Raw genomic sequence first — 26,357 nt, 5'->3', positions numbered from 1 at the left:
CCACCCCCGGGTTCCGGTTGACGGTTGTTTGTTTTTTTTTGGGTTTTTTCTTTTTATTTTTTTTTCCCTTTGGTGTTTTGCCCCCCCCCCCCCCCCCCCCCCCCCCCCCCCCCCCAAAATGTAGCTGGCTGTCGTTAAATAGTACAACTGCAAATATAATGAATCATTTCTAAAAGTTTCTGTATATCTCTCTATGAACATACACAATCCCAAAGAGCAAAACCACGCATGAAAAAGGTGAAACAGAAAAAGCCTAGGAAGTGCCGCAATGGATGATCTTCAGAACTGAATGAAAACTTTTTCCTGAATAAGACTTATTTCTGCACAAACTCTTCTACAGTGATGTGGCTGCAAGAGAGTCTGTGAGATGCTGCGTACTGCCAGAGCACGCTGTGCATGCTCTGCGGTACTGCTGGTAGGATGCCACCCCGCTCATGGAGCTGAGTGCTGTGGCCTCGAAGCATTTCTCAACGCTACGATATGCGCCAGGATCCAGACCCTGAGTAGTGCTGCGGAGGTTTCAAAAACACCACATTCCTCAGGTTCTGCAGCGGCAATGGGGTTTCCCACAGAGCCTGTTTAAAGTCAATATCCTGATAACAACAGACTTTTGTTCTCACCAGTTTCCTTTGCCTCAGTGTGCTTTTTTTTTTTTTTTTTTAAAAAAAAAAGGGCAACAAAAACACAAATTATTGCCCCAAACAGGATGATCTTTATTGCCCCAAACTACCCAGTTACTTCAGTGACTATTTAGTTTGGGTTGCATTAGGTACTTACATTGCAAAATGCTTTTTATCTAATGTATTTAGTTGGAAGGAACACCATAAAATGAATAAACTTAATTAAGCACAATGAAATACATTTTACAGAGGAAATTTGAACCTCCTGGCTGGCCCATCAAAATGGAGAACAAATCTGCTGAAAGAGCGATCAGGAAAAAATATCACTTTTTTTTTTTTTTTTTTTTAAAGAGGCTAGCTCCTTTACTTCTTTCATACGTTTTAAAACCATACAGCTACTGCTTCTACCTCAAGTAAAATTTCTAAAATATATTTATATATCAGTTTGTAATCCTGTTTTATGATGTCTTTGAGTCCAGCAGTTTGTTTATGTGCAGGGCAGTTAGGTCTAAAACACCAAATGAGCACAGGGCTGGTACGTAGTGCTTCCAGAGTGAGAGACGTGAACAAAGTTTGAAGAGAGCATGACAAAGAGAGATCAGACTTTACTAATGTCAGCAACAAAGTCTGTGAAAGCAGAGTTAGCCTGTAAAAATACGCGCCTCTTTTTTGGTTTGGTTTACTAGTTGTAGTAATGGCTTTTTGACCAATAACAGAATATTTTACCTCCTCGGTAAAGATGACATCAAAACGTGGGCAGAACTTTTAGTCTTTCTGTCCAGTAAGCAATTAATTCCATTAGCAATGAGCTTGTCTCAAAAAACAAAACAGACGAACAGTACACTGCCATCGTTTAGCATTGCCTTTTTATTACAGTTCTAAAGCCTCTTGAGAAGCTCTGCCTCTGTATAACTCACGATGGAGTTCTACAGTTACTATAAGATGTTGAAAAAGGCCGAGGGACGTGTGAGAAAAGGATGTGATTTATTTCAACTTCACCTCCTGACCGGGACTGGCTGCAGGTGAAAGGCTTCTGCAGTAACCCCTGCCTCAGGGTGACCTCAGGTGCAGGACTGCGGGACGCGTGTGAGGAGGAACAGTGAGTGGTTGCTGCGGTCCCAAGGAAGTTCCAAGAGCTTTATCCTGCTGAGCTGTTACTCGGGGCGTTGAAAAGGTCGGTTTCAGACGTGCTCCGTCTGCTTTTGGGTTCTGACCCAGGAGGTCTGAGCACTTCCAAGCGGTCGTGGCCTCCAGAGCGACTGTGGATAATCAGCACCTTCCAGGACGTGGTCCCTGGTAGCACCAATAGATCCTCTTCAGATCCTCTTCACTGCATTTAGGGAAAAAGAGAATTTATTGATTCTTATTTTTTCCCTGTGGCGTTAAATATATTTCGTGCAAATGTGGAGGTTAAGGAAGACATCTCTGTTTGAAAAGGTGTAAGTAGTTGCGGGTTGCAGTGTGCAGTAGTGAGAGAAATAGTAGAAGTGATCCTTTAAATGGGATGGGGGCTTTTCTTGGATCTGGGCTGAGCTTGCTGTATATTAAGCAGACCATCTAATAGATGCTTGAATCCAAATTAGAGCTGCACTGCCCCCCTGTGTCCTCAGAGGAAGACTGTGTGTGAAGGAAAACGATTCGGGCAAGAAACACTTTCAGGGTATGGAGTTGAGTCTAGTTTGGTACAAAGAATGCTAAAAAAAAAAAAAAAAGTCCGGTGATTCCTGTGCCCGGCTGCTTAGGAGGGCATATAACCAAATCTGTTCAGTCTGTTCAGGGCACATTCTGCTCCCGGTTTCACCCACACGGTACAGAAAACATGACTAGTCAGATCGAACTGCTCCGAGTGTTAACTCCAAACCTTGTTTTCCAAGTATGCATTCCTTGCTGGAATATTTTGGAAGTTATGCACGATCTGCTTTTATGCACAGCAAATTCAGGCTACAATGAAGCCTTGTGTAGAGACCTTGGGTATCCAGACCGCTTTCTGGCTGTTTGGATTGTGAACCCATCACTGAGACTATCTGCAGAGGTAGAAAGCTGCTGATGTGAGGTTGCCCAGTTGTATCTCGTGGTCATCCAAAATGCTGTGTTTGGGAAATTCAGAAATGTCCTAAAAGTAGAGAAGGCTGACACCTCTGAAAACCAAAAACGTACAACACAAAGGCAGGTGCTCAACAGCCTCCAGTCTACTGCCGTCAGCGCTGGTAGCCCATGGGGTTTAGCCAAAGCCCTCCCGCGGCATTTGCTGCCTCAAGGATGGCTGCATTCCATGGCCCAGAAGCGAATGGCTTGGCCGATTCCAGCTTGGGGCAGAGCCGCACAGGGGTACAAAACGCTGTCACAGGGTGACAGCCCCCGGGTGAGCCAGCAGTCCCTTCCCTGGTGCTGCCCACGGTGGGGCAGGCCCCTGGCCAGCCCCTTCCACTCACGGCAGCTCCGGCTGGCTGCCGGCAGAGGGGAAACCTCACCGAGTGTTTCTGAGCATTCAAAAAATGGGCTTTGTAACAGATTTACGGTCTGTTCCTGAGAGGATAGGTGTCAGAAGAGCAACTCATTTTAAAAAGGCAAGCAGTACACTTAAAAGGAATCAGAGTGGCCTGCAAGAATAAGTAGATAGTATAGGAAAATCGATGCCAATATATAGCAAATTGTTGCTTGTTATCTGGTGCCCTTTGCTGTGTACAAATCAGGGGTTCACTGGAGGGTCACACCCGCTCTCCTTTAAGTAGCCCAAGCCGCATATTGAGCAGGGCTCTCCTCCCTCTTCCTGTGCCTGTGTATTTTGGTAATTTCTCTTTCCAATGAGTTGGGCTCCTGGAAGGCAAGCACAGAGACCTGTATCTAGCAAAACAGAAATAATGACAACAGACGGTGAGAGAGGGAGACAAAAGGTGGAACGCAGGAACTTGCTAAGGGGCATACGGGCTGCTGGGGCGAAAGGGCACAGATTTGGGATAAAAGAGCAAAGTATTAGTAGCTAAACAGCCTTGTACCAGTCTGCTATAATGGTAACGTAAAAGTGGCAATTTTCATTCTGCGTTTTTTTCAAGACAGACTCTTTCACGTTGTTGTAATCACAGATTTTTTTTTCCTAGGGGAAATATGTGAAAATAACATTAATAGAATTATTTGTTGTCAGATACTTCAGATTGGAAGCTGAAAGACAAAATAAAACACTACTTTTAAAGGCACTGAAACTCAATTTTAGTTCTATTGAATTATTTTATATCCAACTGAACCTGCTTGGGAATTATATTCACTGCTGACACAGTGCAGTTCTGCACTGGATCCGGGTCCAGATTTGGTCTTGAGCTTCTGTAGGTACCATGTTGTTCAGTTCCAGGCTTTTGAAGTTCAGAAGGATGAACTTTGACACACAAATGATACAGCCATTCAGCAAACCTAGTTGTACCTAGCCAAAACCACGGTTAAGAAAGGCAAATGCCTGGTGAATTAATGGGAAAACTGCACAGCCGCACTGTCCGCTGTGCTCTGAGTGCTGCCATACAAATGGAGCAGGGGGTTGGGCAGCCCGAGCTAGTCAGTAAATCTCCTTCCTGCCCGTGTAACTTGGACAACAGCTGCTGAGCATCTGCCGTAGCTTCCAGATGTGTGACTTGGCTACCAGTCAAAGAGTTCCAGTAAAAAAGTAGGGTGACCTAAACTTGCAGGGGGCGTGAGCATCCATGAACGCTCAGTTTGTGGAGGCAGGTGACCCCTAGCACTGAGTGAAACACCACGGGAATTATTCTAAATTGTGACAATTTGCACTGATTCACATGGATTATTCTTCTGGGGAAGAACTCTTGAGTAATAGTGTTTCTTAGCCTCACAGGAAAAAAAAAAAAAAAAAGTTATATTTAAATTTGTAAGTAAGTTGTTAGGGGCAGATCACTAAACAGAAGTGAGATGTGGAAAGTTTTAGTGGGGGTTGCAGGAATTCACAACCCCAGGGCTGGTTTCCAACTCAAAACAAAATGCTTCGGTAAATGCAGCCTCTTCAGGCTTGACGTGCAGTCAGTACTTGCAAACTTATGACTTCCGTTTTCATTAGAAAATTCATGCATTTGTTATTTTACTTTTCCACAGAAAATGCTGCCTTCAGTGCAAAACACTAAAGATCTTTTAGGTCAAGCGTTTTGAGCAAGAATTGAACAGCTGTTTGTGTGTTTGAGTAAATGGAAGAGTGTAGAGTCTTGTGCTGCTCTGCATAGAGTTGCTACACCCGAATTTGCTTGTATAAGCTGCTGCACGTGGGACATATCCAGACCTCACAGTGCAGCTAGGCAGCTCTTTCTGCCTGCTGATACCGATCACCTCTTGATGACAGGATGTTGGGTTTCTTACTTTGCTGTAAAGGAAAATCCTTTCAGGCTTTATTCCTTATGTTTTGTCAACTGTTCAAATACTTCTTACAGAGTAATTAGGTGAAATAATTAATATATATATTTAAACAAATTATTAGATTAAAATAATTGTATGAAAAGCAGCTAACCCTTGCTCTAGGTTTCAAACAGTGCATGCTATTGCACAGCAGAACGTTTGCAGATTTAATTATAATTTTTAAAGAACAACATGATCATTGCTATGCAGAGCAGCCAGCTTGAGAACGCACTGAAGCCCTGGAAGAGTTTGCACAAAATGCTTATTGTTGTATCCTAGAATGCAAAAGCAATACAAAGTTGTTCAAATCTTGAATCGGCAAAAATTTGCTAAAGCTACCCTTAGAAATGCAGCCTTCTGAGGAGGATTTTAAACCACATAAAGTACTTACTGTAGTAAGGTGAGCATTAGTGTTAAAAGTCTTTCTTGCTAATCCTTGTTGTTAAGAATGCAAAACTGAAAAACATTCTTCAACCCTTTAAGCCCATTTTTGCCTCTGGCAAACAGAGCAGAGTCATACACAGTAGCCAAAAGGGAGTGCAAACAGAAAACACCCTCTGCTTTATTTGGCTTCACAAAAACTTACAAGTTCTGGTCAAAGTGCCCGAGATCTAAAATGTCAAACTTTATGAAAATAATGTGTAGGTGTATTTTTTGTCAACATGTTCCAATCTTTTGATGGATAGCTTTTTAGGATAGATATTTCTCAAAACAAACAAAAAGAATGTATCAGAGTGCGAGACAAGTCCTTGAAAGACCTGAGCTTATATGAAAGAGCCATTTAAAACAGATATTATACAGTCCACTCTGGAGCTCTTTTAACATGATGCTCTGAGCAGAAGCATTCACATTTGTTGTGCCTGGATACAGGGGAACACTTCTGGAAGTTACCAGTTAGGAACTTTGCCTCCAGAACATGACTTTTATAATCCATTTCAGAACCAGCACTTGGTTGTCAAGGCTGATGAAACAGAAAACCTGTTTTTGTTTCAGTAGATATCCCAGAGGATGAGTCTCAGTCAGCTGAAATAACTTCTCTTCTCCTACTTAATACAAAATTTGGGCCTGTAATGTATGTTTGGGTATATGCAGTGTGTACGGCTGCACAGCGAGCATAAAATGTGTTCAGTCCATTTTGGTTTTTCAGTTAAATCTTTCAGTGCCAACAAGGAGACTAACCTGTTACTAGCTAAGTTTCTCCTACTGAGGAGTGAAGACCACCTATTTCAAGATTGGTTTGGGGCAGGATATGTGCAGTCATTGCTGAGGTGTTACTTCACAGCAGTCCTTCTTTTCCCCTTGTCACAGAGGAAGCGTGTCCTGCAGAGCCAGCAGACAACCCAGATGGACCTTCGTTGTGTTACCAGCTAGCACGAGTAACATCTCTAGAGTAAAGGCAGGCAAACAGTAGGCATAAGCGAAGATGGATAAACCCTAGAGGAAGTGTGTTTCTGATGCTGGTCTCTCCATGTGCCTCCAAGCAGATACCATCCATGACCCAATACACAAACAAAGGGAACCTCAGGGTGTACCAGGCCTGCCCAAGTGTTTTGGCTGTGACTGGTACATAATCCTGTGGTGCAACGGGTAGCTTTATTAGCATGTTATGTATTGCAGATCAAAGAAGCTGACTTTTTTCTTCCTCACTCCTTATTTGTCAGCCCATGGACTGAGCAAAAAATTTGCCATCTTGCCATAAAAAAAAAGGAGGGCTCGGAAGCTCTCTTATTCTTAAGTTTCAAACTGTTGGATGGGAAGTGGAGAAGCCAGTAAGTATGCTGAGGGCTTGGTGGAATAGGTTTAATTAGGTTTAAACTGCAAAACTGTGACATTTGTAAGCGTCCAGTTAAAGGCAACGTTAAAGACAACGGACCCCTTTTGCTTTTGTGGCTTTGCTTGGCAGCTACAATGTCCCATATCAGAGCGGGAGGGTCAGGAGGAGAGGAGAAAATCCATCTGAAATTTAGCAGCTTGAAAAAAAAACACCAAACGTTTATAATCAGCTTGAGAGCTCAGTGGATTTGCGAAATCGTTTGGGATTAACAGGCTATTGATTGCTAATAAAACAATATTTAGCTTTGTCTGATGAACAGCAATGGAGAAAGGTGTGGGCACCTTGTCAAACAAGAGCCATTGAGGACGGATGATGGGTTAAGTGTGGGGGTCTGAGTGGCAGCGTGGGTGCCTGTTCTTCAAGGAGAACTTGTCAGTTGTTAGTGAGGCTGGTGAAAGGAAGGACGCCAGCGCCTGATGGCTGGGGTAGTATTGATGCAAGTTAGCTGACTAATCAGATTGAAAAAGTCCCATGGTATTTATGTCACTTTAATTTTCATCAAACAATTGGAGACGACAGCACTCTATTAAGAAGAGGTTGATCCAGAACTAAAGCTAAATAAATTAGGGTCTCAGTTTAATCAAATTATCCCTCTACTGGCCTTGGATTAGCTGAGGGAGACAGCGTCGGTCTAGGCACTCCTGATTGGCTGATTTATTTTTTTTTAAAAAAGAAGCTGGTGCAAAGAATGGGAGATTTAACACACATAGCTACTACTCATAATACCTCAAACGAGCACCTTTTTTTTTAAAAAAAAAAAAAAAAAAAAAGTTGAAATTAATATTTATCAGGACAATTTGCACTTTTACTGAAGGTCGTTTCCATTTTCATGTTACTGAAATGAGGCAAAAATTTGTCAAGAGAAAAGCTAAAGCAAGACAACTTAGAAAAACCTGGCACAAAAATCTAAATACTAGCTAATGCGACTTAATATCTGTGATTTACAACAGGTACCTTAGTTTACCTACTTGGTTTTTATTTTATTTTTTAAATCTTTTGATTACTTGTTTACGTTGTGCTATTGTTTACTCCCGTTATATGTGCAGGTTTAAACAATTCTTCTTCCTACTTTTCTTTAAACCTCTGAGAGAAGCTTTTGGTGTACCTAGTTCAACTCCAAGAAAAGAGTTTTCCCAAACTGTCTGGTATCTTCTGGAAAATGTTTTCAAAGTTTTTCAATGTGAAACCTTGAACTCCTGAAATATTCCCAATCATTGGCAAAATCGCTGTGTAAATTCTGTCATTTTTCTAGATACGGAAGCACAGGTCACTTGCTGCAAGCAACTAAATTAACAGTCTGTTAACTAAGAAACTTACCTGTAAAAACTGTAACGTGATTTATACTTCCTGATGCCTTTGGAAAAGCAAAAGCAGTTTTGTAAGAAAAGTATTGTCAACGCATCTGGTCCTACGCTCGTTTGTGCTTTTTGATTTTTTTTCTCTTTCCCTGATTTTTTCTAACTTGTCTGTTTATGTTCATCAGTATTGTTGCTCATTCTGCTGGGGCAGTCAGGGAGAGTGGAGCTATACAAAGAATTCTTGTATTTTTATTACATCCACCAAAATGGAGAGAAAGGTCTGTGCTATGATCTAATACACATCAAAGGTAAATCATACTTCATTTGTAAAAGACATGAGAAATATGACTCTATTATGTGGTCCCTTTTATTCTATAATCTACAAAATTTCACACTCTTCCTCTACTTCCATCTCAGGTGTGATTTTAAAGATATCCTTATCAAACCCTGGAAATCTACGCATTAAGCACTAGATTCCCTAAATGTCTATGAAAATATGTACTAATGTTCTTTTCATTTATGATTTTTAATTTTTGTTCAGGAAAAAAAAATACTGCTATCTAGGGTTCAAACAACTTGATCCCAGTTTTTGGCACTACTAAACTTCTTGCTTCAGTTAGTTTCTCCCCATGAATACAGAGCCAAGCTGTTCGTGGTGGGTTTGATGTTTTCAGGGCTTAGGTTTCAAAGGAACTTTGAAAAGGTGTTGACAGCCAGTTTGTCAAAATACTTGGCATCTGGTACAGTGACACTAAGTATCTTGTAGATATGTAAAAAATATTATGTCCCAAATAGTTATTTTTGAGGGTTTGTTTTGAATGTACAGAGCTAGAAGTTCCACTAGTTTGACCTGTTTGCAGATCTGAATGCCACAAAATGCCCGTTCTCACTTGTGTTCTTGCTGAGAATGAATTGAGACCATGTTTTTTTTTTTTTTCACGGTAAAGATGTGTCCTAAGGTAAGCAGTTGATTTTAGTTCAGATGAGAATAGGATTTCTTTTGTAGTTTACAAAAACGATTTTTTACTCTGAGGCCAAGTATTTTTATTTATTTATTTTTTTTTCCCTGTGGAAACACAGATATTTAAAGATTAAAAACAAAGTCTGAATTTGTTACTTGAATATAATCTGTCTTTGAACACTGGCTCATCCTTAACACGCATACTTGTAGCTTTGTCTGCATTTACCTTTTGGACATGAACAGTGAAAGTAACTGTGAAGTTGTTACTTTCTGTGCCCCTACGATGTTTTGTTTTGTTTTTTTTCCCAAGCTCAGTTGGGCACAGTCTGCAGCACCTGAACTCGTCCTGTGCTCCTCAAGGTGCTGCACAATGCATGTTTCATGGAGGCACTCCTGTGTGTACTGTATCTCAAAGTAGTACAACTCATTTTTCTTCACCGTAGGCTTGCAGAGACTGGTTTTGCTCAATCCCTCATCGAAAACTGCTCAGTAGCAGTGTCTGTAGAAACAGTGCTGCATTTCAGGCCGTACATTCCTGCTATTTGCCATTCCTCCAAGCTGAAACTGAACCTCGCAGCTGGGGAGCAGGGAGAGGGACGCCGGGCCACTTCAGCCCCCCTGCAGCAGCGGTGCACTTCCCTGTGCCACCTTGGCAAGCACAGGTGGGTGGGTGTAAAAATGGCTAGTTTTCAGCCAATTTGGAAGATAAATCAGGGTAGCAAATGGTCAGATGAGTGAACACTGGAGATGGTAGGACTCCTCTGCCTGGTAGCAAAAAGGTGTTGGGTCATCTTTTCTGTGTCTCGAAACAACATTCACACGTAAGGATAAAAGCTATGCTCTGAGTTCCAGAGGGACTGGGTGATGGATAGGAAGAGATGCTCTGGGTTTCTGTTGATTTTCTGACAGGCTGAGAAATGCTGCTAGAATGTAAAAGCAGAGAAAACAGAGAAAGAACAGGGAGTGACTGGTGAAAATGATCCGTGTAACATAGTGAGCGCCATACTTAGTAACTTAACCCTAACCATAATTTCAGAGGGAATTGTTTCTTGGGGGGGGGGGGCAACGCGCCGCTCGGAAAGCCAACAGGAACCTGCTGAGATGAAAAACTTAACAGCACGGTTCTTTTTGCATCCAATACTTTTCATTGGCAGCCCCTGTCCAGCCCCACTCCAGCTGCAGATTTAGGCTTGCTTTCTCTCTCAGGCCTAATCCTAACCGTACCCCAGTGTCTGCATGAGCTCTACACAGGGTCCCCTGGGTGTTTGCCCAGATGAAAAAATATCTTACAGCCCAGTTATCTCCTTTCAGAATTAAGGGGAATATGGCCACCATTTTCAAATTTTAAAAACTGACTGTGCATGTAAATCGAGATTAGTGGTCCTGCTTTCAATATTAATCATTTTTCCCCTGATGATAATTATAAAAATATTTTTATTACTCTTCTCTGTATCACAGCTTGTTTTCCTCTGCATGCTAAATGGCCCTAAATTTTTCTGATTGATGCTTCATTTAAATCTTTGCATGCTCTTAATTAACAAAATCTAAACTCACCTTTCAGCTGAGAGGGAATAAAGGTATAAGGAGATCACTGCCATTAATGATGCTTTACTTGCAGTGATGTCCCCCTGCAAAACATGAGTTTTCTGCACCTCCTTCCATTGCACCTACTGCTGCTGTACCTACACTTGCCATTGCAGTGACAGCTTTGTGAGAACCTCCTCCTTGCAACACATCACAAAGACATACTGAAAAAGCCAGTGTGCATAATCAGTTTAATAAAATGTGCAACCAACTGGGATGGGAAGACTGAGTACAAACAGTAATTCCCATTGTACTGTGTGGTTTTGGGAGTATCGTTTTTGGCACGTACACGTAGCAGGCTGGGTTTAGTATCAGGGGGGTATAGGATAACATTTCAGATCATCTGGGCTTTCTAGATAGAAAATGCTTTTGAAAAATTGTTTTGTCTTGAGCTTCGTTATCTGTTCTGCTGGAGAACTTGAGTGGTTAAAATTGAAGAATGTCACTCTGCTACATATATTTAGACCTATGCAACTGAGAAGCAATTGGGTTTGCTATCATTAATTTTTTTAACGCCCCTCCATATACAGGGTAAAGTAATAGCTGTTTAATAATAGTTTTCTCAAAAATGTTTTATTTGCTCTGTATGCAGTTTCTGCTAACACACTTTCTGTGCTCTTGAGTAATGACAAGCACTGTGGTGACGCAGGTAGAAAATGAAGTTACACATGCTTGGAAATCCAGATGCAATACAGCCTACAAGTGATATGACAATACCATACTTGGTGTGTGAACGCACTCTGACAGCCTGTCCACTGTTGTGTTTGCAGAGCTTCAAAAAAAAGTTTGAAATGCATTAAAAAATTGTAAATATTTGAAGTTTCTTCCCCTTGGTCCGGATTATAAAATAGTAATCCATTACATTGTAAATCTTCCTGTACCATGCAAATCCCTTTATAAGGATTAGGAGATGGTAACAAAGATGATCATATTTCAAGAGGTACTGGTGCAAGCTATATGCTGCTGCTGTCGTACAGTCTTCGTACAGTCGTAACCCAACATGTTATATACATGGTTCCAAATGAACAGGTGCTTTACATTTATTGAGAATCTTAATTCATGCAATGACCAAAAAAAAAAAAAAAAAAAAAAAGATTTGGTTACAAGGCTGGGCAGCACATTCAGTCTGTTGCTCTCTGAGCGGACTCAACAATAGCTGAGGGCGTGCAATGGAGCAAAGACTATGCAATCAGTGACCCCTTGCCCCTTCAGTGGGGGAGAATTTCAGTAAAACACAAAGAAGCTGCTGTTCCTGCTTTTGCTGCTATCAGCCCAGGGACTACTTACAGAACAGTGGCTGTTGAATCTATTTCTGCGATTAGCTCTTTGAGCAAGAGTAGAGGAAAAGTGTGTTTTATCGTTGTGCCATTTCTTTCACTGGATCAGACGCTGCTCAGGGAGAAGGCAGAAGCATCTGGCTTGCCTAGATTTCTGGGGTACGTTAGGGGCATGTAGTATTTTGCCAGCATTTCACACTGCTTCCTATGAGTATTTATGAATTGCTATGAAAGGAAAAAATTCTATGAGGAGTTTAATTTTAGACGGTTAAGCAGCATTTGAAGAATCTGTGTTATATCACTGTATCTACAGAAGTAATTCTGAATGGATGGCGAATTTAAAAACAAAGCAGGAATTGTGAAGGAGACTTCTTGTAGCTCTTAAAACAAATTTCCTTTTAAAATCTTTTGTTTTGGTCATATTTTAAATCAGTTTCCGTGTGTAGATTTTTCATGTTGGTTTGGGATTGCCCGTAATGGTGCAAGATCCAGGCAAGTCTCATCTCTCTGACGGGTACTGTTTTTAAAAGCCTTTCTTGTTAGCTGCGAGAAGTTAGCAAAAGGAGTTCTTGTATTTCTGGAAGTGTTTGCAATAGCACAGATGGGAATTTCAGTGCTTTTTGCTGCTTGAGGGTGGAAATCCATCACTCTGTGAGCCTGGGGCACGCCCTTGGGATGCATGCAGGGCCCTGTGTGGGGCAGAAGGGACAGGCGTGTTTCCCTCAGGCCCAAATTGTGGAGAGGATGCAGAAGAGCTGTGGTGTAAGCTCTCCTGCCCACCGCCACAAACAGTAGCTGCCTTGAGCCACGAACTTAGCTTTTCGGTATTTATGTGCTTTAAACCACTTGTATTTATGTGAGGCTCGCTGCTGCAGAGGCCTCCGGGTGCGCCATGCGGAGAGGTGAGCAGGGAGAGGAAGGCCCGGTGGCGGCCCCCCGCTGTGCGCGACGGGCCGTGACGGGCTCGCCCCACAAGATGGCGCCGCGGCAGGAGCGGGCGGCAACGGCCGGCGGCCCGTTCCAAACGCCCCGCTCGGCTCCGCGCGCGGGAGGCCGCCGCCAGGGGGCGCGCTCGTCCCCGTCCCCCCCCCTCCTCCCCGTCTCCCCGCTCGGTCCCGCCCCCGCGGGCGCGCTGCTGACGCGGGGGGCCCGGAAGCGGCGCACGTGGGGCGCGGCGGGCGGATGGGCTCCAGGGCGGGGGGCGGCGGGGGCGGCTGGGGGGGGCAGGGGGGCGACGAGCGGGACCACGAGGAAGAGGAGGAGGAGGAGGAAGAGGAGGAGGAGGGAGGCGCCGAGGGCCCGCCGGCACAATGCCTCTTCTGCACCAGGTCCGCCTGCCCCCCCCCTTCCCCCCCCCCGTAGGAGCGCTGCGGCCGGCAGGTGCCGGCGGCTGACGGCTGTGTGCCCGCAGGGTGTTCGGCGCCGCCGGGGAGGCGTTGGCGCACTGCAGCGCCCAGCACGGCTTCGACGTCCGCGAGGCGGCCTGGCAGCACGGTGAGCGACGCTTAACGGCTCAGACCGAGGTGGTGGGGGGAGGGAGGGGCGTGTGGGAGGCTGTGGGGGCACCGGGGGGGCACCGCGGGCTGGGCTAGCCCAGCGCCCAGCTGCCGAGTTTAACCCACAGCCTGCTGCCTGTAGCGGGACGCGGGGAGGCAGGATTGGAAAGAAAACTGTTCTGAGAGTGTGCATTAAAAAGTTGGGAAAGACGAGGGCATGGGAGCTATGCAAAGCATTTGGACATCTGCAGGTAAAACTGTGAGATCTGGCCTGCTTGCAGTCCAAAACACACTGGAAAGGATTTTGAGTTTAGATGGTATATCCTCTGTTTTCAAGGAAAGTACAAAATTACATGTAAACTATCGCTATTTCTGAGCTAGATGGCAATATAAAATAAGTATCAAGGTGTATTCTCAGTTAGTAGGATCAGCTTACTTTTCGTTAAGCAGAGAGCTGAAAATAGGAACAAAAGAGTACAACAGCCTAAAATACCAACAAGGCAGCCTAGTAGGAGATAATGTCCGGGTGTAGAGTTGCTTGCCAAATGAAGGAAATCCTTTGTCATAAGCCCAGTTTTCATGTCTTCGGTTCCTAGTTTGTGGCGAAAGTATCTTGAAGGTGGAAGGGTCCTGGTTTGCTCCTAGAGAGTGAAATGGTAAATGGGAAATGAAGATAGGAAGATGACGTTAAGTAATAACATACACCCCAATGGGTTGCTGGCCAGTTGAACAGTTAGTATTCATATGATAGTAAAACACAAGAATTTTCTGTAACACGAGTTGTTTCTTGTTTTTTTTTCTTTCATTTCAGGACTAGATTTCTATGGATATGTTAAACTAATAAACTTTATTAGACGGAAGGTAAGTGTGCCCTGTATTACTCTCGTAAGTTATGTCTGGAGAATGCAAAATCAAGGTGGAAGGTTTTCAGCTTGCTTTTTTAATAACTGAGTGAAACTTTGTATTCTATTTCTGGAAATAAGAATTTACCAAAAAATAGCTATCGATTGGTTTCTTTAGGTTCAAGCATAACTATGAAGTTGTTTTAATTTTAAATATATTTAATTAATGCAGCTTATATCATTTCCAAAAGAGAATTTTCATACTTGCAAAAAGTCCACACTATGTTGTATCACATGGCTTTGTTAATTAGTCTTGGCCTTTGACTTGATGTCTCGCTCAGGTTATGGGTTCACTTCTTGATGGCTAAGTTTGTTAGTTCTCGTGTGTGCTGGTGCAAAAGAATCTTTCCTAGGAACATGAGCTGGATGGAACCCTGCCACACTGCTAGGAAGGACAGCACTTGAGCACAGAATGTAAATATAATCTCTGCTAAAATATCAGAATCAGAAAAGCTGTTGTGAACCTACAATTTTAAGTTGGGCTTGGCTACGTTTTACTTTATTGTGACTTTGATGTATGTTCTTTGGTTGTTTCAGGAATCCTTAGGTCTACACTGAAAAGTATCTTAACCAGGCATTTTTTACTTGAATCTTTAATCTTCTACTTAAATCCTTCAACAGTTATTTACAGTATAATTTGCTACAGGTTAAGTCATGCAAATGGAAAAACTGAGGTCCAGAATCTAACCTCTCCTTTTCCTAAAAAGTGTTACCTGGCCAAATGCGAACAAGAGAGAATGTAACATTTTTATAAGGTGCTGTGCACGTAAAAAGACTTTATGCAGTTAGGACGTTAGTTTCATTGATTACCTCTGTTGTAAGCTGTGAGCCTGACACAGATGAACACCTGTGTGAACTTGATTTTATACAGTGTAATCCTGAAGGTGCCCTTCAATGTCTGGCAGTCTGCTGTGCTTCACTGCTTGTACTGAGTTCCATGATCCCGTAACTTTCTGGATTTAGCAACACAGACTAACTTAAAAATGTATTTTTATGCTCTTCTTTTAGTCACCATGGTTGTGGTGTCACCGTGCTAATGTGAATGCTTGATGTCAGAGCCCCGATGGAAGCCAGAAGTTCATTTCTTTATCGTTCTTGCTAGTTAGGTTTAAAGCAGGATCTTTCTTGGTATTTGCTATAAAACTACTTCTGTAATACAGGATTTATTTTAATGGGTGGAAGAAGAGTCCCGTGCCTTGTTTTTGCGAATGGAATTGAAGGTCTGGTGTTTTTAAAGAAACTCCCAAGCTCTTGTTTTCTCTAGAAACCAACAGCAGAATATTTGAAATCACTCAGCAGCCCACTGCCTTGGGATGGAGAGGAGTATCTGAAACCAGAGCTAGAAGATGATCTCCTGCTTCAGTTCGGTAAATTAACTGCTTTTCAGTATGATTACACTGTATCGTGGGGTAAATGTGATATTAAGAGTTTGTGTCACAGAAAGCATCATCGCTACTCCTAAATGAACTTGAGTACTTGAGAAAGTCCACGTAATAATTGAACTAGTGACGTTCAGTCACTCTGGTATTTTTACCACACGTTATATGCTGATTTTTAATGGCTGAGGTGTTTATAGCTCTGTTTATTCTCTGCATTCACGTATCATAAATATGACGGTCATTGCTGAGGTGCTTTATGTGGTAATGAAGCAGGTCAAAGAGGCTCTCTACCTAAACTTCTGTGGAGGATGTATGAGGCTTATAAAGCTTCTAAATGCAAATACTTAAAATCAGGTGCTTTGAATCAAAAGCGTACAAGTGAGGAGCAAGCAATCTGCTGTTTGAAGAGCTTCATATGTTTTAGGTTGGGCCTTTGGACCAACCAAGTGTAAGGTAATACAATTGCCTAGAAGACTTCTGCCTCTAGTGGTTTTAATGATCTGTTTGTTAGAAGGTCTTGAGGAAATTGTTTGACTTTTGAACTTACTTTTGCTATCTATGATCTTCCAACTCTGTCTCTGTTTGGTACTTCATTGTGCATCTTTCTTTCCCCAAAACTATAAGGTACTCGGCGCTTGTGTAATTTTTCTATTCCATATAGTCTGTCCTTTCCTAAACAAGCCCTGCTGCCTGGTGGCCCAGATAATCCATGCTAGAGGACATTGATTGGTTACTTCAGGGATTTCAAGTTTCACTGTGTACTTTACAGTCTAATGTGTGCTCTGTGCTCATGTTAGTGTCTTCTGCAGTTCTTGGTGCTTTCAGCTGCCTTAGTGGTTGCTGAGAGTTACAGGTAATATGAGCATCTGCAAATTGTGTTGTAAATATTGGTTTTGTTTCAGTCTCATAGAACAAGTAGTTTGTTGTCCATCATTAAAAGATAAGCATAGCAGTGATTTGTTTTCTATTTTTAATGAAGTCTCTTGCCTGACAAGCTGGCAGTAGCTTCATACTACATCCAGAAACATAGCAGCGCTGTTTTCTTATGCACTGATGCCTGTTGAATTCACCAGGTGCATTTAGCAAGAGGTGAGTGGGTCCTACTGCTGAATCTGAGTTGTGGTACTTAAAAACAAAGTCATCTAGATTTCTTCTACTTACGCTCTTCTGAGTTCTGTATGTGGAAAAATACAGAGTAGCACTGTAACTAAAGCTTAACCTAATGCCTCATTTATCAATTATCAAACACAGCTATCTGAAGAAGTCCAACTGGATTTATTTGCTTTGTTAACTGAGCTCACTTCCGACACCATGCTTTCAGTGAGTAGTATTGTGTTCTGCAGTTAGTCCTGTCAAACTCAGTGATGTTTCTTCTAAAACACGCTGTATTTGCAAATTGTCCAAAGACACAAATAGTAACGTTGGTAACATAATGCATTTATGAGCATATTTTTTTTCCCTATCAGATATAGAAGATCTGTGTGAACCCGCCAACGTGTGTTCTAATGGTTTAAATGATATGACAGTGCTTGAACAATTAAAATGTGCAGAACACAGAGCAAGACTCGCAGAAGCAGCCTTGGCTAGAGCACAAGAAGATCTTCAAAAAATGAAGTAAGCTTGAACTTGAGGCTTTTTTTCTTTGATGTTTTAGACAAGGTGAGGTGTTCATGTTTAAATACCAAGAAATTGGAAGAAGTGGTAGAATGTAACTATGGAACCAAATTAATATATTGTGCTGGGAATAGATGTTGGCTTCACTTCTGTCTCGTAGATTATAAGGAAACTAAAAACTTCGCAACTGAAAAAAGCAAAGTTAGGAAAGCTGCATAAGCACACATTTGAAACGTATTTTACTTCAGACCACTCTTTGTTTTTCAAACGCATTTCTACTAGTCTAAATTTAAATATTGAAGGTAAGCACAGTGGAGAAAAGGGTGGTATTCACAATTCAAATACAGGGTTTTAAACATTTTGAAAGACAATGGCAGAAGTTGGAAATGTCTTTTCTTTTTTTTTTTTTTTTTCCTCCACTTGTTTTTACATTGGAATCTAGTTCCATCTTGGAGTAACCCTTGATGAAATCTAATACACCAACTTTTCAGATACTTTTATGTTTAGTCTCAGCGTGGGCTCAATTAGTAAGAATATTCAATGTATCGCAAACAGAAATCTAGGCATCCCAATAGTTGTATCTAATACTTAGAAATCTTGAGGTCTTCAAAAAAACGGATGGATGCTCATGCATAAGATGGGAATTTAATGTTCTTATGAGATTACACTGGATTAAATGTTGTATGAAAACATTATTTCAAGATAACAGCTACAGTGATCGGGCACTGAAAAACTGAAAATGTATTTAACAGACCTAGGAAAACAAGTTACAATTTTCTGTTCAGAGGTAAAGTAGAAAAAAGCTTGTTTTGTAAAAGACATTTGAGGGCTTATTGTATGCTCTGAGAGTACATACTTGATTTTGTTAGCAAATGAGTATACTAAACTAAGTTCTATTCAAGTCCTATCTACCCCCAGTTATTTAGGCATGTACAAAATGGACAGTTTTGTCTTAAATAAGGTTTAATTTCTGCAACTAGTACTTTGAAGCATATGGCTCTTCTCTCATACATGTGTGTGCATTATGCATGAATTCATCATAAACAATGAGAACGAGAGCAATTTTTTCACTAAGCAAAGTTGTTCAACTGGATGTTGTCTTGCCTGACTCTCTTTACCCTGGTTCTTTTTCATTTAAAGCAAAAAACATTTTCAGGTCTTCAGTTGCCATTTCTTTCCAACTCTCTAAACTTATATCAGCCTTCTATATTTCTTTTGGAGGTTAGCTTAGCAAATTACCTGTTGGTGTAAAAGGGGCTCTTCAGTTGTTCTTTTTGAGTGCAGGCTCTTTGACTCATCAGGGATGGGCTGGCAGCAAAAAATAGCCAAATGTAGACCAGGTAAAGCAGATCAGTTTTAAATTTTGGGCAGCTGCACTGTATTAGCCTACATGCTGTAATTCATAGTGATGCTGATTTCTGCTGTAGGTTACTCTATTGAAAGAGACAATGTACAGATGGTTCCTTTCAGGTAGATGATAGAGTGCTCCCTTCAGCAGAATAAAAGGAGCTCATAAGTGGAATGTGGAGCAAGAATAGCAAAAGGTACCTTAATCTAGGGGAACTCATTTTTCTACTGTCTTCTGTCACGGAAATAGGCGTATACCAGTATTTAGAAGCCTGGTTGACTGGCTTCAGGAGTTAAAGCTAGGTCCAGGAGCTTTCTCACGCTTCAACTACCTACATACCTTTTGTGGGAGACTAACTGTAACTTGTTTCAGTTGCAGTGTGATTGTATTGTGCAGATGTTGCTCTTGAAGGTGTGGAAAAAATGTTGGATGTTTTAATGACTGGTCAGGATCAGTCACACAGCTCCCTACAGATTGTTGCCTTCTAAGCGTGGTTGTAATAGGATATATGAACACCTACTAAATGAGTATAAAATAATGTATGCAGAAACGTTTCTCCAAGCTTTCCAGGCTCAGCAGACTTGTTTGTGATGAAATGGAAGGGGGTACAATTTCAAAAACATGTAGTTGGAGGCCTTTTTTTCCCCACAAATGGTAACGGTTAGTATATAAATCAGGTCACTATTAGCATTTGATGTAATTTAGAGATAAAAGAGCATGGCTCATATATCTGATTTTTTTTCTTTTATTCCATCTGTGACCTGTTCAGAGATTATGGCTTTTATTTTTATTTTTCTTGATTAAAAAGGTAGAGGGAATCTCTGCATCTAGACTTTTTGTTTGGTACTTGTGTTGCATGCGTAGGCTGGAGGAACTCTTGGCTGAATCTTTCAAGTAATTTTAAATTTTAAATTAGGTTTAAGTTGTACAAAATGTTACTTTTAATTGTATGCTATATAATTTAAGTTTTTTAAGTTGCTATTTTTATAACTTAAGTTTTTATAAAACGTAATAAAAACATGAACTGGCTTGGTAAAGAGCAATGTTAAAAATAAGATCTGTATCCTACCTGTATGTCAGGAAATATAGGAAGTTTATAATATCAACAGCCTTGTAGCGTGAGCTCCCTTAACACCTTACCTTCTCTTCCCCATCCAAACTAAACAAAAAAATATTTAAAATGTCAGGACTGAAATAGTAGTTTTGTTGTCCTGTAAGGATGGTACTGGTAACGAGGTGTTACCTGGAGCTTCTGTAGATTCCTATGGAAGAAAATAGGGCTTCAGTTAAAGGTCAGTGTTGGCTGCTTTGGAGTGCTCTAGGTCAGACTGTAAATCTTGAAGGAATACTGTTTGAGTGAAGCATTTTTGCTCTTCTGCTTGGTTTTATATTGAAGTGTCAGTTAAAACATTATATGAATTGCGCAGTTGTCAACCTTTAATTTTAGTTTTCATGATAAAACCGTAGGTATGGGTTCTTTCATCTAAAATTCTTCCAAAATGTTTATCGGTTATTTTTTGGAGAAGTGAGAACATCGCATACATATAAGGAGTACAAGAGGAAAACAAGCATGGCGTATGAATAAAAAGGGAATTAAAATAACGTGAATTTTAAGCTCAGAGTTAGCTTCACCCAGATATTTCCATTTTTAAGTGCTTTCTTCAACCTTCCACAAGTTACTGAGCTATGCATGACTTGCAGTTCTGAAGTGCTGTTTGTGGGATTGAATCCAGTCCCACATTTAGGTACATTACGTACCTAAAACATACGTTGTTGCCCTGCAGACTTCTACCATGGAGGTACTAGCTTTTATACGAGGAAGTGCCAAACAAGGAGTTGCTATGTAAAAATATAAATGAAATCTGAATTGCATCAAACTGTGGCTAGCACAGAGATGAATACAGCGACTGTTTCACTACTAATACCGCTTAAAATAATCATAGAATCATAGAATATCCCGAGTTGGAAGGGACCCATAAGGATCATCGAGTCCAACTCCTCACACCGCACAGGTCCACCCACAAGTTTAGACCCTGCGTCTAAGTGCACAGTCCAATCACTTCTTAAATTCAGACAGGCTTGGTGCAGCGACTGCTTCCCTGGGGAGCCTGTTCCAGTGTGCGACCACCCTCTTGGTAAAGAACCTCTTCCTGATGTCCAGCCTAAAACTCCCCTGCCTCAGCTTGACACCGTTCCCACAGGTCCTATCACTGGTGATTAAGGAGAATAGGTCGATGCCTGCCCCTCCCTCCACTCCCCCTCGTGAGGAAGCTGTAGACCGCGATGAGGTCTCCCCTCAGCCTCCTCTTCTCCAGGCTGAGCAGTCCCAGTGACCTCAGCTGCTCCTCATACGTCTTCCCCTCTAGACCCTTCACTATCTTCGTCCTCTGGACACTCTCCAGCAGTTTAATGACCTTTTTGTACTGCGGTGCCCAGAGCTGCACACAGTGCTCGAGGTGAGAATAGGAGAGAAGTGTGGATAGGTAATGCGGCAAGAGTGGTGGATCACCGTGCAGCAGCCTCCAGGAGCCAGCAGAGGGAGATTGTGCCCATTTAAATCCGAAGCAGGGCCCATTGTTGTAAAAGCCCCTGTGCAGTCTGGATTCCTTATCTCTTTCAAGCTCCCTCCCCCCCCCCCCCCACTCCCCCCTGCTTCCTTTTCATGGTCCCATAAACATGTCTCAAGGGTGTATTTGAAATTGATTACAGACAGTTTGCCCAAGACTTCGTGATGAACGTGGATGTCGGTAGCAGCTCGTCATCCAACGCCATTGCAGACCTTCACGAGGATGAGGATGGTGTTTACTTCAGCTCCTACGGGCATTATGGGATACACGAAGAGATGCTAAAGGTTAGAAAGTGATCTCAACTGCATCTGAGTAGGGCTAAAGAGGAAAGATGGAATGAAGCGGGCTGCGTGCCCGTAAATATACTGCAGAGCAGCTGCATTTTTAACCCTTTCTATACATGGTAGGTTTTTTTGTAGGAGTTGGGCTGAGATCCTTTCTTCAGTTCTATTTCCTTTGTATGAATTATTTTTACTGTGCAGGAAGCATTGGGGGAAAAAAATTTAGAGACAGGCTCGAAGATGCTGCAGTATCTAACTTGACCTTGCCAGAGGCAGCTTTTTCCTGTATACTTAAAAGATACACAATATAATGTGGTACAGATCATGAATATTGTTTTCAGTTGATTTCTTCTGAACAATTAAAATCTGTCAGGCAAGATTTCCTATTGCATTAGGTAAACAGGAACTGGTGTCATTTGTGCGCCATCCAGCATATTGGTAACATGGCACTGAATAGCTGGAAAAATTGTAAACTCCTTTTTTGTGAAAAAAATAAAACATGCCTTAACCCTTAGGGGGAAACCTCTTTCCTTTTAAACTAAAATAATAATTAAACATCTTAAAATTGGCGTGTAAATCAAAATCCATTGATGCTTCCTTTCTGAGAAAAGGCCATAGTTAGGGAACTTGTAAGAAGTTTTATCATTTTTTTATGGCAGAAGTAAATATTATCTTGCCTAAATGTATGGATAAAATACAGAGTTGAAAAGTATCTTTGTCCATGCAGGTAGCATATAAAATCTTCTTCTTTGTAAATCATTTCATGGCCCCAATGTAGAAATGCACGTGTTAAGACTAGCATAAGTGTGAGGTAATTTTTAAGGGGGAGGGAGTGCTGCAGAAGCACGAAGGTCTCTGCGGAGATGGAAGAACGTTTTCCTAAATGAGTAGTCCAGAGAAAAAGATTTAGGATCTTGAAGATAAATGATAGGAGTTTCGCAAGTCAGTTGTATAAATAAAGGTGTCATTTGAGATGTTAAAGGTTATAGATGAGGGAGTCTTTGATTATGAAGTTCTTTGTAATTGTGCATTTCTGCAAATGGAGTTTGGTTTCAGGGAATGTGTGTTTAGAATGCATTTAAGAAGATGTCAGACTTCTTTCCTAACCATAGGAAAACATTGATTTTTACCACACGTAGGTGGAATTTTTTGCTATATGCCAGGCTTTCACTTCGATTTTTTTTTTTGTATGTCAGTATTATTTATATAAATAAATGGGTTTGCTACATAGAAAGTTTTAAGAAAGGGGATTTGCTGTGCGTTGTGTGTTTCTGACAGTGTTATATTTGGAAACCTTTTTTTTTCCTTATTCCTAGTAGTGGCAAGCTGAAGTTTTGATTTGTTTCTTGTGCTGCAAATACTTCAAAGCCGGGGAAGGATGGTTATTACTTTATACTGACCAAATAGCTAGTTTTCCCCCTGGTTGTTTTTTTTCAGAATTTCTTAAATATAGCCTTAAGAAGTTTCCTTACCATTTTTATTTAAAAACAAAAAACAAGTCTTGCATTGAAATAGTCAGTGAAAGAATGGAATTGATGAATAGAGAGACCTGAAGTGAATGACCGTGGCAGTAGTGCATATAGTAGAGACAGGAGCTAGAATTGTATTGATTTAGCTGGGGCAGTGCTGAGGCAATGTGAGTGGGCAGGATGGAAGGCTGAAAGCTTTCCAGCTGGCTGCTTTCTTGATTGATGCTGAACCTCGTGATTTTTTTCATACTATTTTGGTTGTTTCAGCAAATCCTATTATATACTGCGATAGAAGTGAACTACTAAAAATAGGTGCTCTCAATGAATTGTTGTAGTAAGCCAACGTAGTTTGAAACGATGTATTTGTTTTATTCATGTTAATTGTATATACTTTGAAAGTAAAATTTAGTAAAATACTCCATGACTGTTTGGGCTGTGTGTAGTGATCTTCTTAACCGTTAAATTAATTTTAGGGCTTTCAAGCATCAGAATAACTTGGTTTGTCTATGTAATTTTTATGAACATATTCTTTGTTCTGAGTCTCTTTGTGACTTTTTTTCCTAATAGGAACTTTTTTTCCAAAATAGACTTTGTTCTTTCTCACTGTAGAAAATATATTTAGTTTCAATACTTTTTATAAAAAAATTATTTGCTACAGTGGAATAACAAACTTGAACATAAACAATTGTATTTTCTACTGGAGTATTATTTGTAGGCCATCTTTATTAGATAAAGATGACTTAAAGGATATTATTTTGCTTTGCTCTAACATCTGACCTGCAACAGCAATTCCAAAACATATGCTTGGCTGTCCATTTGTGTACCTGGTGATGCATATTAAGAGGATCAATATATTACCTTGATGATAGACAGGGCTATGCCACCAGCTTTCATACACCGAGATATTGTAAACGCTTTGTTATATGCTTGAAAACATTCCAGCTTCTCAGATCATGTTGAGTTATAGTTAGATCTCTATTTATTTAATTTATGCTTTCATAGGATGGGCCGTACAACTTTAATTACTGACTTGTCTTCAGGCTTTCAGATTTGTAGTTTGCTCAGAAATAGAAACAGTTAATATGATCCATAACTCCTTTTGAGGAATCTGCGTGTCATGCAAGTTAAAAGCGTAGTTAGAATGATGCAGAAAATTTTGTGAGCTCATCAGTCAAATTTTTACCATTGTATAGAAGGCTGTTGTGTAAAGTTGTCGTAGTATTGCCATTCTATTACTGCTGTTTGTGCAAGGTGATGAAGAGGTATTAAGAACTTTGAAGCATCTAAAATCAAATGCAGCAGGTCAGGAAAATGAAAGCTATTTATTTTCTCTTCTGGAGGCTCAGCCGGCTTTATTTGCCTAGGCAATAAATTTTAAAGGATTTTAGTACGGACAATATCATTATTGGAGAATACTTGTAAGTACAGTAGCCACAAAACATCTTCAGGCCAAGTTAAAAGCAACCTTCTCTGCATTTTTGAACAATATCTTGTGTATAAATAGGCAAAGTGAACATTGTTTTTTCTGCTTTAAATCATAGGATAAAGTGCGTACAGAAAGCTATCGTGACTTCATATATCAAAATCCACATATCTTCAAGGACAAGGTAGGTAAAACAGCTCAAAATACAGTAATTTCTGCAATTGTTTTTTTCTTAAGGGGTAGAAATCCTTCCGACTGGCTACTTTGTAGTGTTGGGTTGGATATTGCACTGTCAAGATTTGATTTAATATACTCTGGCTCTGTTAGGTGGTAGAATGTTATTCAACTGCTGGAGGGTGGACAGTGCTGATAACAGAAGCGCTGATCGCTGTTGTCACTGTTGTGTGTGCTGTGTAGGGATGTTCATTAATTATGTTGGCGGGGTTAAGTTAAACCTTTCTCATCTAGTATATTAAGCAGAATCTTAAAGGCACTCTTTACCAGAATTTAAGTGAATTTATATTTGGGTCTGATTCAGTAAAGACATCTGAGAAGCACTGTACAATTAGAACTGGGGAAGAATTCATATGCCAGTGACTTGTTGAGTTGGTGGTGTTTAGTGTATCCAGACTAGGCTTTTGTTCAAGGACGTTGAACTGGGAACAGCTATTTCACGTGCAGTGAGGAGAAAAGAGTGGATGTTTATGATCCTACTGTGGTTATTACCCCAGTGCAGATGGAATACTCTTCTTCTGTGTTTCTGTTGGCTACTTCTGATGAGTTTGGTGTCTTCTGATTTATGCTGTGCAGACTTGTATTCTGGATTAGCTTTCTTCTACTTACCGCTTATTGTTATTCATCTGGCAGGCTTATGGAGGGAAATCACTTCAGATTTTTATTTTGGTTCTGATAACAGTCTCCATTAATGAGCGATAACATAAGTTCTTCGGTTGGAAATTGTCCTAAGTAGTTTTACAGGGGGAGGTATTTTTAGGTGGATAGTGCATGCTCTTTATATTTCTCACCTCAGATGATTTTTAGCAGCTGCAGTGGAAAATAATTGTTGGGTTTCGCCTCAGTTCATATCATAAGCATGTTCCTGCTGAACATTGTGAAGCTTGTAGCGATAATGAGAGAACAAGCAAAAGCATCATTGAAACATGATGCTGCCAGTTACTTGAAAGATATGGATGATCAAAGAGCTGGGCGGCTCATCCAGCAGAGCAGAAAGATCAATAAAGAAACAAAACTTGCTTTTGAGTAATTAAGTTTCACAGATGCCCCTAGAACTGATAACTGTGAATTTTCACAGGAAATGATTGGTCTTAGGAATGCATGTCCTAATAGAACAATGTGGTTTGGATTTCTCCTCTGATATGTATGGACACCTAAAAAATGCAGGTGAAGAGTTCTAGATAATGTTTTTTAAGCCCTACCTACAGATGCACTTGCTCAGGCATTGACTTGAACTTCTGTGCTTACTTAGTGGTATAGCTTTGTGTGAAAGTGTTCAAGTCCTATAGAGAAGCTCATCTATTACTATTACAGCATCTACAAACTGATTTCTGAACTCTGTTTTTATGGCAGTTTTTTCTTAAAGATACCTCTTGTCTCAAGTCATAGTGTTTCCATCCAAACCCCATGCGTTAAGGTTGAATGGAAAGAAAGGTTATCAATTGCATTGAGTTCCCAATAGTTTGCATACAGTTGACCAGTGCTCTACTTAGTACCTGACCAAAGTTTGTGTAGCTGTTGCTTGGTATCATGTCACGGAAAACATGGGATTTTCTCAAAGATCTAGCATTGAAGTGAAATCCGTTGCATATTTCCACTGAAGAAAGTGTTCAGTTGTTTGGCTTAATTTATAAATCATTTGATGCTTTCAGAATGATACTGAGTGACACGTCCAACCTGGGAA

General features: G+C 40.9%; 1 protein-coding gene across 1 annotated transcript in view; it reads left to right on the top strand.

Annotated features, from left to right (window-relative positions):
* The first annotated feature begins 13,142 nt into the window (after window positions 1–13,142).
* PRMT3 (protein arginine methyltransferase 3) overlaps window positions 13,143–26,357 on the top strand; it is a 58,564-nt gene continuing 45,349 nt past the window's right edge. The window contains exons 1-7 of the mRNA XM_035327534.1: window positions 13,143–13,288; window positions 13,372–13,454; window positions 14,268–14,317; window positions 15,623–15,725; window positions 17,204–17,351; window positions 21,409–21,550; window positions 24,558–24,623. Coding sequence (XP_035183425.1) covers window positions 13,143–13,288; window positions 13,372–13,454; window positions 14,268–14,317; window positions 15,623–15,725; window positions 17,204–17,351; window positions 21,409–21,550; window positions 24,558–24,623 — 738 coding nt within the window. The remainder of the gene's footprint in view (window positions 13,289–13,371; window positions 13,455–14,267; window positions 14,318–15,622; window positions 15,726–17,203; window positions 17,352–21,408; window positions 21,551–24,557; window positions 24,624–26,357) is intronic.

The sequence above is a fragment of the Oxyura jamaicensis genome, chromosome 5 (assembly GCF_011077185.1).
Source record: "Oxyura jamaicensis isolate SHBP4307 breed ruddy duck chromosome 5, BPBGC_Ojam_1.0, whole genome shotgun sequence".
In the NCBI taxonomy this organism is placed as follows: Eukaryota; Metazoa; Chordata; class Aves; order Anseriformes; family Anatidae; genus Oxyura; species Oxyura jamaicensis.
This window is presented reverse-complemented; position numbering and strand designations above follow the sequence as displayed.